This window comes from Thyridium curvatum (genome assembly GCF_004353045.1).
Source record: "Thyridium curvatum strain D216 chromosome Unknown NODE_4_length_842636_cov_84.159710, whole genome shotgun sequence".
Lineage (NCBI taxonomy): Eukaryota > Fungi > Ascomycota > Sordariomycetes > Thyridiales > Thyridiaceae > Thyridium > Thyridium curvatum.
The window spans coordinates 265460-282417 of record NW_022156759.1 but is presented as its reverse complement, the minus strand read 5'-3'; the positions used below and the strand labels follow the sequence as shown (position 1 = coordinate 282417).

Sequence of the window (16958 nt, the reverse complement as noted above, 5' to 3'; positions counted from 1 at the left end):
GGACCAAATGCCTTTCGTTTTTGGAACCATTAAACTTTTTTGTAGCTTTCTATGATCCTAAACCATTCCCAATAAGCCAGTCTAATTGCTCACACTCCAATGATCCAAAAAGAAAAAAAAACCAATCTGAAGAGGGGGCATGCATGCCCTGCTGCCCCAGGCGGAACCTCACAAAAGATCTCGTTCTCCCCACGTACGTCACCTCTAGCCTTGAATCAACTTTTTCAGCTGGTCCTGCTGTTGTGGATATCCAGCACCAAGATGTCGGTGGCGCCGACCTTTGTGAGCTCGTCCATAGCCAGGGCGATCTTCTTCTTCTCCACCATGGAGCTGACGGCGACCCAGCCGTTCTCCTCGAGCGCGGTGATGGTGGGGGCGCGCTTGCCGGGGGTGATGGCCGAGGCCTCGGCGAGGCGTGACCGCTCGACGTTGTACTGGCACAGGACGTAGCGCTGAGCGGTGATGACGCCGCGGATGCGGGCGGCGATGAGCTCGACGAGCTCCGGGTTGCTGGGCCTCTTGGACTTGATGAGGATGGCCGTCGTGTCGACGACGGTGTCGATGGCCATGAGGCCGGCGGCGCGCATGGTCTCGCCCGATTCTGTTTTCCCCCCCCTGAGTTAGCAAAAATGGAATAGAAGTGTGGAGCAAGCAAACAGCAAGCAGCTACGTACCGACGAGGTCGACGATGCCGTCGGCGACACCCAGGGCGCAAGCTGCCTCGACACTACCGCTCAGCTCGATGATCTTGGTCCGCAGTTTCCTCGGGGTCAGGGTGCCGTCCTCGAGGCCGTCCTGCTCCGCCTCGAGGCGGGCAAAGTACTCGGCGGCGAGGTGGACGAAGCTCGTGCCGATGTTCTTGCCGATCAGGTCCTTGGCCTCGCGGTACGAGCCCTTCTGGGGCACCTGCACCTGCAGCTTGCAGCCGCCGAAGCCCAGGTCGAGCACCGTCTCGCAGCCCTTGGGCCGGCCGTCGACCTGGTCCGGGGTGAACTCGCCCGAGGCCCTCCGCGCGCGGGTCAGGGAGCGCACGCCGGCGTCGTGCTCCTGCACCTGGTCGAAGCCCGTGATGCCGAGGTCGACTTGGCCCTCGCCGACAAAGGTGGGGATGTCGGCGGCGGGGAGGAAGACGAGGGCGATGGGGAGGTTCTTGACGAGGGCGATGTCGAGGCGGTTCTCGCGGCGGAACTGGATGTCGGCACCTTCAAGGAGGTTGAAGCATGCTTGTTGCAGACGGCCCTCTGCGAAGACAATGTTAGCTTTTGTCGCAGTCCCGTCGAGCAGTGCTGGGATAGTCGCATTCTGTCCCCGTAGGGGTACCGCGTGGGGGTGACTCACTCTTTGGGATGGCGAAGAGCAGGCGTCCGCCGAGTCTAAGAGGAGCTAGATTAGTTGTTTGGTCTTCGACGGCAACGAGAGACAGAGCCATTGCAATATTTGTTCAGGACACGAGTGCACAGGGTCTGCTGAAGAGGGGACGGGGTTGCTGTCGAGGAGGGAGGAGACTGACGAGTTGACGAGGTCCATGGCTAATATCACGGAGCCCAAGACCGGAAATGGGTCGGGCAGCCACCAGACGAGGAAAGCAGAGGTGTTGTAATACGGGAGCCGAGTATGCGCTCGTGCAGTCTGTGATGCGACACTGCGTTACGCAGAGAATGCTGTCGAGAATGAAGATGCGGTAGGTGATGGTGGGGTAAGTATCGCGAACAAGACTGCGAGCTCCGGATGCACGACTGATTGATGGAGGGGTTATCGGGCGGCAAGGACACGTCGACAGGAGCCGGGACAAGGATGGCCAGCTGCCAATTGGCTCGGGACTCAAAGCTTGTCGTGCAGAGTGGTGCGCCGGACCGGAATTGCGTAGGTTCGACAACGGTTTAGGTCGAGTTATATTGAGTGTTTTGATGGTGTTCAATGATAATGACCACCACATACAGATTTTACTGGCGGCACGTTCCTGTATCGGAGTTTGCTCACTGGACGCCCACACTCGTCAGTGGGGTAAGGTAGGCTAATTAGTTACAACCAACTACAAGTAGGTCAGTCTCGTGGGTGATGTGGGGGGGGTACCTTCAAGGTTAGTTAACTATTCTTTTTTCCCTCACATTGCCTCTTCTGTCTACTTGTATGGCTCCAGCTGGCTCTCAGTCTCTGTACTTGTACTCCGTACCTGACATTCCCGCTACCCACCCTTCAGATGAATTGACATCCACGGATCCATCACTCAACCTCAGCTTCGGGACCTTCTCCACTACCTAGGTATGTAGGCTAGAGTCCCCAACGGCCACGACGTTGCTCGTGTGTCAAACAAAGTCTATCTGTCTCCCACGTTGAGCGCGTGGAGAAATGCAAGCTACCTAGTTTTGAGTTGCAGTTATGGAGCAATTCTGCCATGCATACGGAGTACGGAGGAGACAATTCTCAGTCGGCTCTCGAGCTGCTGGTCTATGAGATGACAGTACCAAAGGAAAGTAAGTCCCTACGTGTCCAGTCTGCTGCTGAATAGCACCATCTAGGAAGATGAAGAGATGAAGAGAGAAAAGGGAAAGTGAACCTTGCGTACAGAGCGAGAGCCAGCCTGTATTGTTCCACACCAAGACATGCGGCGCGCGCCCCCAGCTCGTACTGCTAATCTTGGAACACACCCACCATCAACACATCTTGGCCTGTGCGACCGCTCTGCCAATCTCCCTTCGCAGCACTCGCCAAGAGTACTGACAACTGAGAGAGAAAAAAAAGAAGAGAGATGACGACGCATTGCTGGCCATTCCCCTGCTCTGGAGCGACTGGGCAGCTCCACCTGTCTTGATGCTCAAGCACCAGATCCCCACACGCCCTGCCGCCCTATCCTTTTATAAGTGTCTTTTACAGAATGCGCCCCTTGCCTTATCTCTGATGGCTGGCCCGTCGACTTTTCTCCCTCTCCCTACTTCCTCGCATTCCGTCTCCTCCTGCTCCTCCTGCTCCTCCTCCTCCTCTTCCAACAACCTCGATGCCGAAGTCACGAAGGGCAGAACGCGCGAAGAACTGGGAGGACCACACTCTGGGCACCTGAACGAGGCACACGACACCACCCCGGAAGATAACAACTATAATTACATTGCACGCGACAGCAGCGCCGACGACTGGGACAGAGCCTGGGATCAAGAGGACGACGGCTTTGAGGAACAGCGGCATGCATTTAGAAACGCAGCTCCTACACAAGATCCGGAAAACATGTCGAGCTGGTCGGGCACACCCTCCATCAAGGGGAGCACCGAGACGGTGCGGATGATGTTGCTGACCCTGAACTCGATTGGAATCACGTCCGTCACAAGATGCCCCTCCGCTTTACTTATACTCGCTACAAAGTCCAACTAACACGCGTCTTCCTATAGCTTTACCTGGGGCGTCGAGATGACGTGTAAGTCTCTCATGCCGTGACTCTTTAATCGCAATCGCTGACCACAGATCGCTCCTCTAGACTGCACGCCATACCTCCTCTCCCTCGGGCTCTCCAAGGGCCAGACCTCCCTCGTCTGGATCGCCGGCCCCCTGTCAGGACTGATCGTGCAGCCGATCGTAGGCGTCATCGCGGACCAGTCCAAGTCCAAGTACGGCCGCAGACGGCCGCTCATCGCGATATGCTCCGTCCTCGTCGCCATCGGGCTCCTGGTCCTCGGCTTCACCAAGGAGATCGTGGCCGCGCTGGTGCCGGACCCCCCGACCGCCAAGTACGCGACCATCGGCCTGGCCGTGCTCTCCCTCTACGCCACCGACTTCGCCATCAACGCCGTCATGTCCTGCTCGCGGAGCCTCATCGTCGACACCCTGCCCATCACCAAGCAGCAGGCCGGCGCCGCCTGGGCCAGCCGGATGGCGTCCATCGGCACCGTCATCGGCTACGGCACGGGCGCCGTCGACCTCGTCAAGACCCTCGGCACGACCCTCGGCGACACGCAGTTCAAGCAGCTGACCGTCATCGCCGCCGCCGGCATGCTCGCCACCTCCTTCCTGACCTGCTGGGCCGTCACGGAGCGCGTGCTCCTCGTCTCCCGGCCCGACCGGCACTCCTCGGCCGCCGGCCCCCCGAGGCGCTTCAAGGTCGTCCGCCAGATCTGGTCGACCCTGCTGACGCTGCCGCCCCGCGTGCGCGCCATCTGCTGGGCCGTCTTCTGGTCCTGGATCGGCTGGTTCCCCTTCCTCTTCTACAGCAGCACCTGGGTCGGCGAGACCTACTTCCGCTACGACGCCCCGCCCGACGCCCGCACCTCGGGCGACGCCCTCGGCGAGATCGGCCGCGTCGGCAGCGCCGCCCTGACCGTCTACTCGGTCGTCACCTTCCTCGGCGCCTGGCTGCTGCCCCTGCTCGTGCGCGGGCCCGACGACCAAGGCTTCACGCGCCGCCCGCCCGAGAGCATCCGCCCGCTCGTCGAGCGCCTCGGCGGCCGCTTCGGGAGGCCCGACCTCGTCTCCGTCTGGCTCGCCTCCAACCTCGTCTTCTCGGCCGCCATGTTCCTGGCCCCCTGGGCCACGAGCTTCCGGCTCGCGACCTGCCTCGTCGCCCTGTGCGGCGTCCCCTGGACCATCTTCATGTGGGCCCCGCCCGCCCTGCTCGGCGTCGAGGTCAACAAGATGACGGGCGGCGGCGGCGGCGGCGACGCCGGCTCATACCGCCGCCTATCGACGGGCTCCAACATCGAGATGGGCCCGGTCGACGGCGACACGGAATCTTCCGGCGGCGGCGGCGGCGGCGGCGGCGACGCGTCGAGCGAGCTCTCGGGCGTCTACTTTGGCATCCTCAACATCTACAGCACCCTGCCGCAGTTCATCGGCACCTTCATCAGCACCTTGGTCTTCGCCGTCCTCGAGCCGGGCAAGAGCCCCGAGCTGTCGGAGGACACGCCGCCGCCGCCGCCCAGCGCCGCCGCCGACGGGCCCAACGCCATCGCCGTGTGCCTCTTCATCGGGGCCATTGCGGCCCTGGGCTCGGCGCGGGCCACGAGGAAGCTCAAGAGCATGTGATACAGCAAAAAAAAAAAAAAAAAAAAAAAAAAGAGCCTGCTGCTGCATGTCCCCCTTGATGACCCTTGGTCATTGTGAAATGATCGCGCACGTGTGTGTGTGTGTGTGTGTGTACCATAGAGTCTCTCGCAAACGTCGTCCGATTTTCCTTTACGAGTGTATGTATGCATAGATATATAGATGGATATCCAGGATAGGGCTAGCACGATATTAATTATTGGGAATACCCGGTACTCGCGCATATCCAGGTGCATTTTGATATAAAATTTGATTATTATCCTATCTATCTAAGTTAGCAGAGGTCAGAGGAAACCCAACCACTCGATTCAGTGTCAGAACCTCTGAGAACACAAAAGTATCACACCGAGACCAGAGAACCAAACGGGATTCAAAAGAGGTCAGTCAACGTTTACTCGGTCAAAACGGACATGCTCCATGTGACAGATGTGGCACCTCAATCAAGCATTCTCGCCAGACAGTGAGTAGCACGAGTACCAAAGAGCAAGACAAGCAGTAAAAGTCGACTGAAACCCCGTTCCAAGTTAAAGTGTCATACGTCAAAGTGATTACAAAAGAAAATACAGATGTAGAGGCTAACCCCGGCCCCCCAACCCGCACATCGACGAATGAATCGGAATCACAATCAAACGACGCAGTCGCCCTCTTCTCACAGATCCCAACTCAATAGATCGGCCTAGGTTCCTCCCACCGCCTGTGGATGCCCGACCGGTCCTGGCTCTTCTCCACCATCTCCGCCACGGGCGTCTTGACGTCCTCATCATCCTCCTCCTCCTTCTTCACGCCCGGCCCAAACGAGACGCGCGCGCTGCGCCGTCTGCGCGCGCTGGCCTCGCCACCGCCAGCCGTGAGGCTGGCCGTCGGGCCGATCCACTCCCACGCGCGGCCGACCTCGCCGTTGCGCCCCTCGCGCTGCCCGGTCCGCACGTTGCTGTTCTGCTCCACGACGGGCCGGACGCGCTGCCACACGCGCTCCCGCTCGGCGAGCGAGTGCATCGCCCGGAGGACGTCGTCTCGCAGGTTCGGGAGGAAGAGGAAGGGGTCCTCGGTGCTGTCGTCATAAGCAATCTCCTTCTGCGCAGACAGCTTGTCCATGACTATATCGACCAGGGCCGGGATCTGCGCGACGGTGGCCCGGTGGGACCGGTACCGAGATCGCGCGTAGAAGAGGCTGCCCGTGGACAGGATCACAAGGAGAAGATAGAGTCGAAATCGTGCGAATCCGAGCCAGAGGGATCGGCGGATCGCACAGGTGATCGGAAGGCGAGCGAGAGAGGTGGACGAGAGTCGGGTGTTTGGAATGCCTCCGGAATCGGGGGTTCTACAGGGCCAGCGGGGGGGCTGGTTAGTCGGCCTCGGGTCAGAAATGTTTGTTTTGTATGTGAAGCATATCCCAGGGATGCAGGGCAGGTGTGCTTTGCCCGGAGAGGGAAACGCGACACAGGGGAACAACCAGGAGCGGGGGAGGGTCTTGAACTTACTGCTGAACCTCGACTTCAACTTCATCCCTCTCCTTGATATCTCCGAGAGCAGACGCCCAGAGGTCGTCGAACTCTTGCTTGTCCAGCTTCTTGCTTCTCTTCTCGCTGATGACCTCCTTTAAATCCTGCTCATTGATAGCAGGCGTGTTGGTTTCCTCGCCCTCTTCGTCCACAAGTTCACCACATTCGAACTTGGCGCGACGATCTCTCAGCTCCTCGACAGCCTTGTCAGCCACGGCCTTAACGCGACGGACCTTCTCGCCATCGGGCTCGCAGGTTGGTGGAAGCGGGATCAGACCACCGAGCGAGAGTGGATGCGCCTTCAGGATGTAATCATCGTCGCACTTGACAGAGAAGTCATCGTAGCAGGTCGCATGGACAGGGCAAGGTTCGCATTGGGGTTCCAGCGTTGCGAGGACCGCGGGGGGAAGCTCGACTTCAGATAGCCATTCGGCCACTTTGCTATCAGCCGCCCATGCTGGTAGGCGGATATTTGGGGGGATAATCGACTGCGCCGGTCTTCCCACACCACAGTATCCAACAGCAATCTTCTCCTGCCGGTACCAGGCAGCATAAGCGCCCAGCAAGGTGAGGACGAGGACCCAGAGAGGGGTTGCGAGACTTGAACCGCGCCGTGCCGGTTTCGGCTGCCGTACCAGAGGACCGCGCTCAGCCTCCTGTTGAGCGAGCTCCAGCTGCTCGTCGGGAGTGAACTCCTCGCCAGCCTCGACAACGTCTGGCTCAGGGGTCTTGGGAGACTTTCTGGCCAGAGGAATCTCGTAGGTCTTGGAGTACTTTGAGGACTTATCGCTCGAGGTCACGGGTCCGTCAGTCCGCCTCCTCGTCGTCGAGCTGGCAGTAGCCTTTGTGCTCTCTGCGCCCGTGGTCCTGCGCCGGTTGCTCGGAGTCTTGACGGGAGGTGGTGAGCTACCGCTCTGGAAGGGGTTGTCGCTGGTAAAGACGCTCTCATCTTCTCCGCTCTCCCGGAGCACATGGTCGTCGTCGAACTCCTCTTCCTTGACCTGTGGAGTCTTGGTCCTGGATCTGCGACCTGGCCTGGCGCTCTCGGCTTTGGGCAGCTCGTCTTCGTCTGACGTCGGAGCGAGCTGCCGACTCGTGGAGCGAACTTGCCTCTTGCGCGGGCTTCGCAGTTCGGGCGCATGCTCGGGTTCTTCCGACTCCTGCTTCACTCTCGTAGATTTCCGCGGCGATCTGGCCCGTGTAGCGGTTGGAGGCGGCATGAGCTCGTGGTCGTCGAAGCTCGCGGAGCTCTGCGATTCAACATCGACAATACCGCGGCTGGATCGCTTTGCGCGGGCGCGCTGGTTGAGGATCTTCTTGGACTGCGGTACGACATGCTCATTGAAGAGGTCGATGAGCTGCTGCTTCTTGGCGGTGGCAGGATAGCTGATATTGTAGGTGACGAGTATGGATCGTAACCTCGGGACGGTCAGCGACTTGGGGTCGAAGCCCGTCTGGAGGTAGTCGACACTCTCGGTATCCGACATGATTTCTTTGGGCGAGGGGAATGACAAGGGGTCGTTCGCCAGGCCTAGCAAGCAGACCTTCACAGACCAGACCGACGAGAATGCAGCAAGCAGCAGAGGGAAGAAGCACTCCTTTTGGGTTTGGCTAGTCAGCGCCTAGAAAAGAGATGATGACAGCATCAGCTTGACAGCTACTCGGTAGGTATGTCTCTGCTTGGTTTGCGACAGGCCCGCTTGCGCTCTTTGAAAGACCTAGCACCCCTCCAAGCACGGATGCGATTGAATCGGAATGGAAGAATGGCGCAATTCAGATGGAACAGCGTGGCAGGTGGGGAGGGAAGGGTTTGACCTGCTGTTGATTCTGATGATGTAGAGGGTTTAGCTTGGTTGTCTGTAGCAACCCGTGTTTTATTTGCAGGGAGGATAGGGAGTCTCTGCTTTGATTGACAGCGGGGGGGCACGGGAACCAGCAGGGGTGGAAAAGAGGGAACCTTGGGAAGCTTGGGCCAGAAGACGCCACTCACGCCACAGGAAAAGCCACTGCTGCTAACAAAATAACTTGTAGTTATGACTCAGCAAGGTGGCGAACTCTCCTCTAGTACAGATATCCTGGTCACAAAGAGGCGGGCCTAGGCTCTGGGGGCCTCTGGAATTCAAGATTCGTTCCTTGTATTGACCTCGTTCACATCTTTTGGTGCGGCTGGCAATGCAAGCCATCTACTGCAGGTTCTGCAGCCGTCTTTGGAGGTACTGGCATATAAGTCTCGGTAGCCCTACAGCTAGAATTGCCTTGTGTTATTTCCACAGGTTATGAGCCCGTTGGCGCAGTGGTACAAGGACGAGGTCGCCTGATCACCGACCTCTGTCAACCTACACGGGTTCGAGTCGCTCTCGAACCCCCGACGCTGATGTACCGTGTTCTTCACACCTGAAGAGAAAAAAACTCACAAAGTGAAATGAAGCCTCTCTGGAGGGGAAATGCGAGCCACAGACATTTGTATCTAACAAAGGGACATCCCATCGAGCCCTGGGTACAACAGACAGAGCTCAACCGCATAAGCCCTCTGGGGTACCAGGTACTCAATCACCCTTTTTTTTTCCCCAACCACAAGCATCATATGGGTACTCACATCACATCACAACACACACACAGGCACAGGCACAGGCATAATTAAAAATGGTGAAGAGTATTCAATCAAATATCGTATATTGTTTTTAGGTTGTATCTTTTTCTCTGATTGTTCATCAGGAATATAATCCTTAATGACTTATCGAGCAACCCCCTAACACCAAACGCCAAAAGCCAGGTACATTAGCTATCCCTCACAACAAACGAGAAATAGTATCACATCCTCGGCAAGGAACCCCGAGTCTCTCAGAGGATATCAACCTTCCTGACCTCAGTCCACTCCCTCTCCACCGTCGGCACCCGGACCAGCAGCACCCCGTCCTCCATCCGGGCCGTGATGCCCTCCCCGTCGACCTCGTCCTTCTCCCCCTCCTTCTTCTCCTTCTCCCTGTACGCAACCACCACCTCCTCCTTCTCGGGCGGCGGCAGCCGGACCTCCCGCCTGAAGACGCCGACGCTCCTCTCGCCCGCCACGAGGCCCCGGAGGAACTCCTCGCTTCCCGGGCGGTACACGACGCCCGACACCGTCAGCGTGCCCCGGTCCGCGTCCCAGTGGACGCCGACGTCCTCCTTCTTGGCGCCGGGCAGCGCAAAGTGCAGCACCCAGCCGCCCTCGGACGTGCGGAAGGTGTCGACGGGCGGCGTGAACGTCTCGATGTCGTCGTCGTCGACGGCGCCGGCGCCCTCGGCCCCGCTGGTACCACTCTCCTCGTTGTTGGTGTTGCTGTTCTCCGCGGCAGCCGCCGCCCGCTGCGAGGCCCGGTCGATGTAGTCGCGCAGGTTCTGCGCGTAGGGGTGCGACGCGAGGGCCTGGATCACGGGGTCAAAGTCCCAGGCTCCGCCTCGGCCGCCCCGACGGCCACCGCCGCGACCGCCGCCGCCGCCGCCGAACCAGCCGTTGCCGCCGCCGAAGGGCCAGGCACCGCCGCCGAGGGGCCAGGCGCCCCCAACGGGAGGCCAGGCGTGGTGAGGGCCGGGCCCGCCATAGGGCGCGTGCCTGCACTGTCCGCGCATACCGCCACGCCCTCCGCGGCAGCCGCGGTTGGGGCCCGGGCCGCCGTGGTGATGACGGCCGTGGTGCCCATGAGGATGGTGATGACCGGGATGATGCGGCGGGGCCGGGTGCTCGCCCTCGGTGGGTCCTTCGCGGACCGTCTCCGGGGAGCCGTCCTTCTCGTTCATGGAGACGTCTTCCTCGCCAGTCGCTGCTTGCTGTGTCCCGGACGGAACGGCCCGGGCGGCCGTCTCGTCGTTCTCGGACTCGGACTCCTCGTTGCTCTGACGGGGCGGCCAAGGGCCTCCAAAAGTCCCGAAGGGGGGAGGGCCGCCGAAGCTGCCAAAGAACGGGTGGCCACCCGGGCCGCCGCCGCCGAAGAAGAAGTTACGGGGGTCACCGCCGCCGGGAGTGCGGTCGACGCCGCCGCCGGGGCCTCCAAAGCCACGGCCGCTGGGGTCGAACGCGCGAGCAAAGTCCCAGAAGGCGTTGGCGTGAGGGCCGTACTGAGGCGGGGGTCCGTTCCAAGCCATTATTGAATGTTGTTTGTTTGTTTGTTTCTCGGATCAGATTGCGGGTAATAAACGAATATCGGTAAGGGGGTTGTAGTTGTGTAGATTGGTGAGAATCGAATTGATCGATGAAGGGGAAGGAGGAAAAGCAACAGGAGATTTGGCAGGAGAAGGGTGTTCAGATTATATAGACATCTGAAAGCTTCGCTGTATATACCGGATGCGCAAGGCATACAGACGAGCTACGTAGTCCGCCACCCACCTGCGTCTTCCTTCCCTTGCCTACCTACCTAGGAACATACCTGCTATGATGGATGCACATGTCATGAAAGCTAGCTCCCCAGTCACTCGGGCGAGGCAAATCGCAATTGTCAGTCATTTAGGCAGCTGAGTGGCCTGACGGTGGTCTACGCGTGTGTGTGGGTGTACGTAAACCCCGTTGGAGGAACCCATCAGAAGCTCCTCGAAGTACTCGGGGCTTAACACCTTCCTTCCCACACACAGGGAACTAAAGTAAGGTTGTGAGTGCGAGAGGGCCAGGCAAGGTAGGTAGGTAGGTTGCCACTCGGCCGCGCAAGCCTAGTGACGGGTTGTGTTGTGTGCGTGTGTGGCAGAAAAGGAGGGACGGGAGTTGGGCGAAATTTGCGGGAGTTGGCACGGGCTTTAGAGCTAGCGGCGCTTGCTGAGGCCCGACGCACCGACACTGGCCGGAGACATTTTGACAGGTCTCGGGCCCGAGAGCTTGGACTCCTCTACTCCTCGGTGGCACGCTATCATTGATGTCGCAAATCGAAATCAAAGGCTTCCATAAGGGACGATTATGTTCCTTTCTTCAATTCTGGCTTCGTCTTCAATTCCCTCGTCCGTGTTACTCGGCGTTTGTCTCTCCCTGACCATCAACTATTAGCCTTTCGCCACGCACAGCCTCTGCGGGGTGTACGCAAGCAACAAGCCAATTAGGTAGTTACCACCTTGGTGTTCTGGGGAAATCATCTCATCTGATATCATGGATATTCTTCCAAAAGGGGTAATCATTGAATCAGGTTATACATGTATCTTATCATGAAGTCTATGTCTACGCAGTCATTATAGAATAAGAGGACTGGGGGTGGTTTATCCAAAATATATGATATCTCTACAAGGCAGGCAAATACACGAGCTGCACGAGTACCCATCTCGCCTTTTCCCAAAGCAAATTACCGCCCATCGTTCTTTGAACGCATTCATGAGCTCTTCTTGTGCGCGTGAAACTCCTGCAGCACACACTATACCCTCCTCTGTCTGTAAGCCACGCACACCTCTGTAGCAATTGCCAGTCCAAGAAGCCGGTGCATAAAGAAAACCCTCTCAACAAGTAAAGCGACCCGTATGGATATTGCAGATGTTGCCAGATGTCTCCCGCCCATCTATCTCTCTGCTCTCAGCAAAAGCATCAGATAATCATACGCACCCCCGCAAAAAGAACCCGGAACGCCTCGAAATCGTATAAACTTCTTCCTGGTGTGTGTGTTTGCAAGCAACGTCATGTTGTCGTCACTTGGCTCCACAGTCGCTCTTGTCACGCTTGCATAGCAAGTTTCTTTTCAGCCTCCTCGGCCCGCTTGTTCGCTTCTTCGACCTCCTGCTTCAGCTGCTTGATATACTCGATCGCCAGCTCGACCGTGCTCGCCTTGCTGTTGGGCACGCTGTTGGCTCCGTTCTTTCCCTCTTTCTTCCCATCACTGCCTTCGCCTTCGCTATCCTTGGGAGGGACCGCGGGGAGCAGGGTTGCGATCTCTTGGAGAGCCGAGTTGATCCGGTTTCTCCGACCCTGTTCGGCAATCTTGTGAGACGTCCTCTTCGAGGTAAGGTTCGTCGATAGCTCGCTGGGATATGAGACACCAGGCACATTGTTTCCCTCAAGAATGTTCTGATAGTTGGACTTGGAAGCGAGCAAGAGCGATGCGGTGTCCTCAGCTGTAGTGCCGCCCGGAAGCAGAGGCTTGATATTGGGCGAGATCTTGGGCCGGAGAGCAGGCGACACGTGCACGGAATTGATGCTGCCTCGCTTTTTGCTACCTCGGGGAAGCATCTGTGGCGTCTTTCGCAAGGACCCAGAGGGGGGACCTGGGGTCAGCTGAGGGCTGGCAGTCGCCGATCCCGGGGCGGGAGGCTTGGCGAACGTAGCGGGAGACAGCGCGGGATGAGCGCCGGGAGTCTTTGTCGACATTGGCGAGAGAGCGGGTGATTGAGTTTGCGACCTAGTCTCAATGGGCCGTGGGTTGGGCTTTTGGAAGGTCGAGTTGACAGACTCGGGAAGCTCAAACATCTCAATGTGCTCATTCGGAGCCGGCTCCTGGCTCGTTGCCCTACTACTTGACTTGTTTGCCTTGGGTGAGGGCAGTTTCATCAATGACGCAGGTGTGGCTGGAGAAGGATGGCCTGGTAGAGTAGCAAGATTGTGTGCTGCGGCCCCGTTCTGCGGCCCCATGTACGGGGAAGGGCGGGCAGACTTTGACTTTGGCACCGGAGGCGGAGGCATATCGCTCAGGTTCTGGGGAGAGACGGAGCCATTTTCGGAATCGGTGGTGCCTCCGAACGCGGTCGCGTGAGATGACTGAGGAGCAGGAGGTGGCAGCTGAGACATCTGTTGGTCTCGCGATTCAAGGTCTTCGACAACTTGATTCAGCGCCTGTTGCGACTTCATAATGGGCGTAGTCAACGTTTTCCTCCTCTGCGCTTTGGTGATAGGAGATGACTTGACCGTGCTTTTCCTCGTCTTGGTGGTGGTTGACTTCCTCAGCTTCTTGACTACTTCTCCCGAAGTTGGGGCAGCAGGACCCGGAAGCGACTCCAACTCCATGTCCACTGGCGAATTGGTACTTGACAGCCTCTGGTCGAAGCCTGCGTTTGCATCGTTCTGTGCATGGAGAGCGGGAGATGTCAGAGGGCTGAAGTAAGCTCCCGGCACGGTGAACTGCGTGTCAATTGCGAATTGTGACTCGAGCGGGGTGACCGCAGGAGAGACAAGAGGAGTAAATGATAACTATGGGATCTCGTATCAGGCGAAGCTCTTATGAATCATTTGCGGTAGGGCGGGAACATACCTCCTGATGTTGCTCCTTGAGCTGCGAGTAACGGTCATACATGGCCTGCCGGTTCTGGTCATGCGGGCTGTAGAACTGAGTGCCAGCTTGGAGTTCAAGGCTCTGGGGTGTCGGCGGAACCATGCGACTTTGCTGCTGCTGCCGGACGAAGAAAGCGGCCTGTTGCTCCTCCATGTGTCGCTGTGCCTGCTGGATTCTCTGCTGCTGGAGATACTGAATCTGGGCGTCGATCTCGGCCATCGCCTCGCTGGGCGTGGGCGGTGGCATCAGGCTGGCGGGTATACTAGACAGAGGCGTTGAAGTGGTAACATTGTGCATCTGGCCTTGTATGCCATTGTCAAGGCGCGGCATCATGTTGCCGTTGTCTGTGCCACCCATGGTGGTGTCGATGGATTCCCTGGACTGGGACTGGGGGATGTGGCCGCCATTTGTGTTTTGGAAGTCCGTGAAATCGAAGTGTAGGCCATCTGCCATGTTCCCCATCCCGTTCATGTCGAGAAACTGCTGAAACTCGTCATCTGGGCCACCCAAATGCAAGCCATGATCCGGGCCTTCCCAGTTATTGGACCCCATCATGGCCATTTCGCAGTCAGAATTCGCACTGTACGATCCCGTGGGGTTTCACGTCTCAAGCCGGTCGTGAGCCGGTCCACGAAAGAAGTCGAAGAGGTCGATATCACGGTGCTTTGCCCGCAGGTGGGCAGGTGGACTGCTCGCTGCGGTTGAGAGGGCAAACAGTGAGTGAGAGTTTCGAGTCCTCACGGGCGCAATCGGCGGGTATCGGGAGTGAATGAATCGGCAGCCGTCTGGTGCTGTTAGGGAGGCAGGCTCTGATTGTGAATGCGGGGCGTCTTTCGCAAGGCTCTGGCTCTTCTAGCTCTTGTCCAAAGGCGAGAGCAAGGAAGTGGTGTTATCGCATTGACAGGGACGTTGTTTGATGACAATTGGCGACAAAACGAATGGAAGAAAATCAGACATTGAAAGCTGGGAGACAGAGATGGGGGGAGAGGCGCATAGTGTGACCGGATCGAGACCGACTCGACTGGAGCCCTCGAGGCAGCGAGCGAGGAGGGAGTGAGCGGGCAGGGAAATGGCGGCGGCGGCGGCGGCCTGGCGGTACGGTGGTGGGTTGGGAAAGAACGATGGTGGGGGTTCTCTCGCGACGACAAGTACTCCGTACCTCTCTCAAAGGCCCTGCGTCCTTTTACTCCCATTTCTCCTCGGCTTTCGCCCACTGTATTGCAGAGGGGACTACCTAAAAAGGCGCTGTGGGCGGGTGGGATTACCTGCCACTCCTGCTCTCCTCCAGCCCAGCAAGCCCCGAAAATAAAAGAGGAGCACCCACCCGAGCCACCGAGTCTGCATTGCATCTTGGGACCCTTCCATTTTCCAACTTGCACTAGGCCTGTCGAATCAGCGACCAAGAGACCGGGATGCCTAGCCACAGTCCATCTGGCATCCAACCCTCCATGATTCCGTCTCACATGCCTCTAACCCATCTCGAGCATGCCTTGAGGGGTTAACTCTGGGCCAATGCAGTTCCTGTAAATGTAGTACAGTGAACGGGCCACCAGCTCGGTGAGGGCGTCCATCAACTCTCACGGTCATCGGTCAACCAGGAAGCCTTCAGACGATACCCGGTTCACAATTTTTTTTTCTCTCCTACCTTATGAGCAACTTATCCCAATTAGTGATGGCCTGTTAGACCGTGTGGGACCGACCTTCACTGTGGATGCCTCTGTATGGCGTTTTCGGCTGGGTCGAGCTAACGGTTTGAACTGTCCCCTCTTTACGATGGCCCAGAGATCATCCCAACTGAAAGGCTGTCAGGATCGTTAGTACGCTCACTTGAAGGAGGCGTCCAAAATGCCGCCGGCATGCCTAGTGCCCGAGGCCGTCGCTGACATGGGCTCGTTGGTCCTGAGTCTTGACTGGTGGTGGCACACTCGCCAGCACCCAGAGAACCTGTCCGGAGCACGGAGTCCTTCCGACCTTATTCGCAAAACTCCACCGAACAAGGCCGTCAGTTGCACGTGTCGTGTCCAAAGCCCGCTTGCCCGGTTCTATTTCCCTATCTCATCTTGCCCGACGAAGGAGCACTAGCACCAAGCTGGACAGAGATGCCGTCCCCCAATAGTTCCCGAGGGGAAAGGACTCTTGTCTGGGCCTACGGAGTAAGATGGAGAGATCTTTGGGACCACAGAGGCGACTAGCAGGGTAACATTCCACACCATCTAAACTTGACCACACCATACTTCTGCTCTTCGGCAGCTTGTGGCCGTCAATGTGCCACAGGCTCTTCGTTCGGACCAGGCGACTTGAGATGATGATCATGAGGCTTCGTTCCCCCAACGCACCCATGACATGAACCCCGGGCTGCTGACGTACTGAAAACCCCACGACTTCATGCCGTCGCAGGTTTGAGAACGGGCTGGTCGTGGGGGTCCCTACCTTTGTCGAGGCTGCAGCAAAAGCCGACTTCTGCAGGTACCTTTCGGGGAACTCTGTGCTCTGGACGAAAAAGTCCCTGACAAGCTCATCTTCACCGCTCATAACTCGCGACCGAAGATACCGACGCATGTCGCTGCATCGCTTGAAAGCAGCTAGTCTCAGAATGCGCGGTCACCTTGTTCTGCATCGTCCGTCTCTCGCCGGAGAGGATAGAACGGACAGAGCTAACCATGCCGTTCTCATATTACCTCCTGCAGCTGCCCGCAGAAGCCGCAGCGCGTTCTTGCATCTAGTGTGGGGGAGCAATGCAACAGCAACCCTGGTAGAGCGCGCCATTCGGCGTACCACAGCGTCCACCCGAGCTCCCGCAGGACCAATCCTACCTCGGTCGCCATGCAGGGAAGTCCTGATGGCACCAACTTCCATCTTCCATGCATAGTGTACGCCACGCCACCGACCATTTCGCTCCACTCGTACAGTTGGGGAGCTGAACAGAAGACACGGCCATGGCTGGCCCCTCCTTCTCCTGGACAGGTCCCTTCCAGAAGGTCGCGGTCCGGGAGCTAGAAGGCCCAAGGACGGGAGAAGTATCCATCACGAAGCGGCCAATGGTGAGCCCTATGGAATGACTTCGAGCAAGCCACATTAGTCAAGAAGCCCGTGACGCCCTCCTCCAGACACACCAACATCGGACAATACGTGGGGGCTTGTCAGGAGATGCTGGCAATTCCGTGCCTGATGGTGATACAACTTGGCAAAGGAGCTGAAATTGCCTAGGTCACAAAGGGACCTC

At 58.1% G+C, this 16958-nt stretch overlaps 5 protein-coding genes across 5 annotated transcripts; 1 reads left to right on the top strand and 4 right to left on the bottom strand.

The window, feature by feature from the left end:
• Positions 1-224: 224 nt before the first annotated feature.
• On the bottom strand, positions 225-1429 carry E0L32_001031 (uncharacterized protein; the record flags this gene model as incomplete). The annotated part of the gene is made up of 3 exons (XM_031132962.1): positions 225-601; positions 675-1241; positions 1339-1429. The coding sequence occupies 3 exons, from the start codon at positions 1427-1429 to the stop codon at positions 225-227; spliced, it is 1035 nt and encodes a 344-aa protein (XP_030992924.1).
• Positions 1430-2898: 1469 nt separating this feature from the next.
• Positions 2899-5007, top strand: E0L32_001030 (uncharacterized protein; the record flags this gene model as incomplete). The annotated part of the gene is made up of 3 exons (XM_031132951.1): positions 2899-3308; positions 3381-3406; positions 3467-5007. The coding sequence occupies 3 exons, from the start codon at positions 2899-2901 to the stop codon at positions 5005-5007; spliced, it is 1977 nt and encodes a 658-aa protein (XP_030992923.1).
• Positions 5008-5688: 681 nt separating this feature from the next.
• On the bottom strand, positions 5689-8014 carry E0L32_001029 (uncharacterized protein; the record flags this gene model as incomplete). Its single annotated transcript, XM_031132940.1, has 2 exons — positions 5689-6346; positions 6507-8014. The coding sequence occupies 2 exons, from the start codon at positions 8012-8014 to the stop codon at positions 5689-5691; spliced, it is 2166 nt and encodes a 721-aa protein (XP_030992922.1).
• Positions 8015-9368: 1354 nt separating this feature from the next.
• On the bottom strand, positions 9369-10649 carry E0L32_001028 (uncharacterized protein; the record flags this gene model as incomplete). The annotated part of the gene is made up of 1 exon (XM_031132929.1): positions 9369-10649. One exon carries the CDS (start codon positions 10647-10649, stop codon positions 9369-9371), a length of 1281 nt encoding a protein of 426 aa, XP_030992921.1.
• Positions 10650-12186: 1537 nt separating this feature from the next.
• On the bottom strand, positions 12187-14287 carry E0L32_001027 (uncharacterized protein; the record flags this gene model as incomplete). The annotated part of the gene is made up of 2 exons (XM_031132918.1): positions 12187-13653; positions 13715-14287. The coding sequence occupies 2 exons, from the start codon at positions 14285-14287 to the stop codon at positions 12187-12189; spliced, it is 2040 nt and encodes a 679-aa protein (XP_030992920.1).
• Between the last annotated feature and the right edge of the window lie 2671 nt (positions 14288-16958).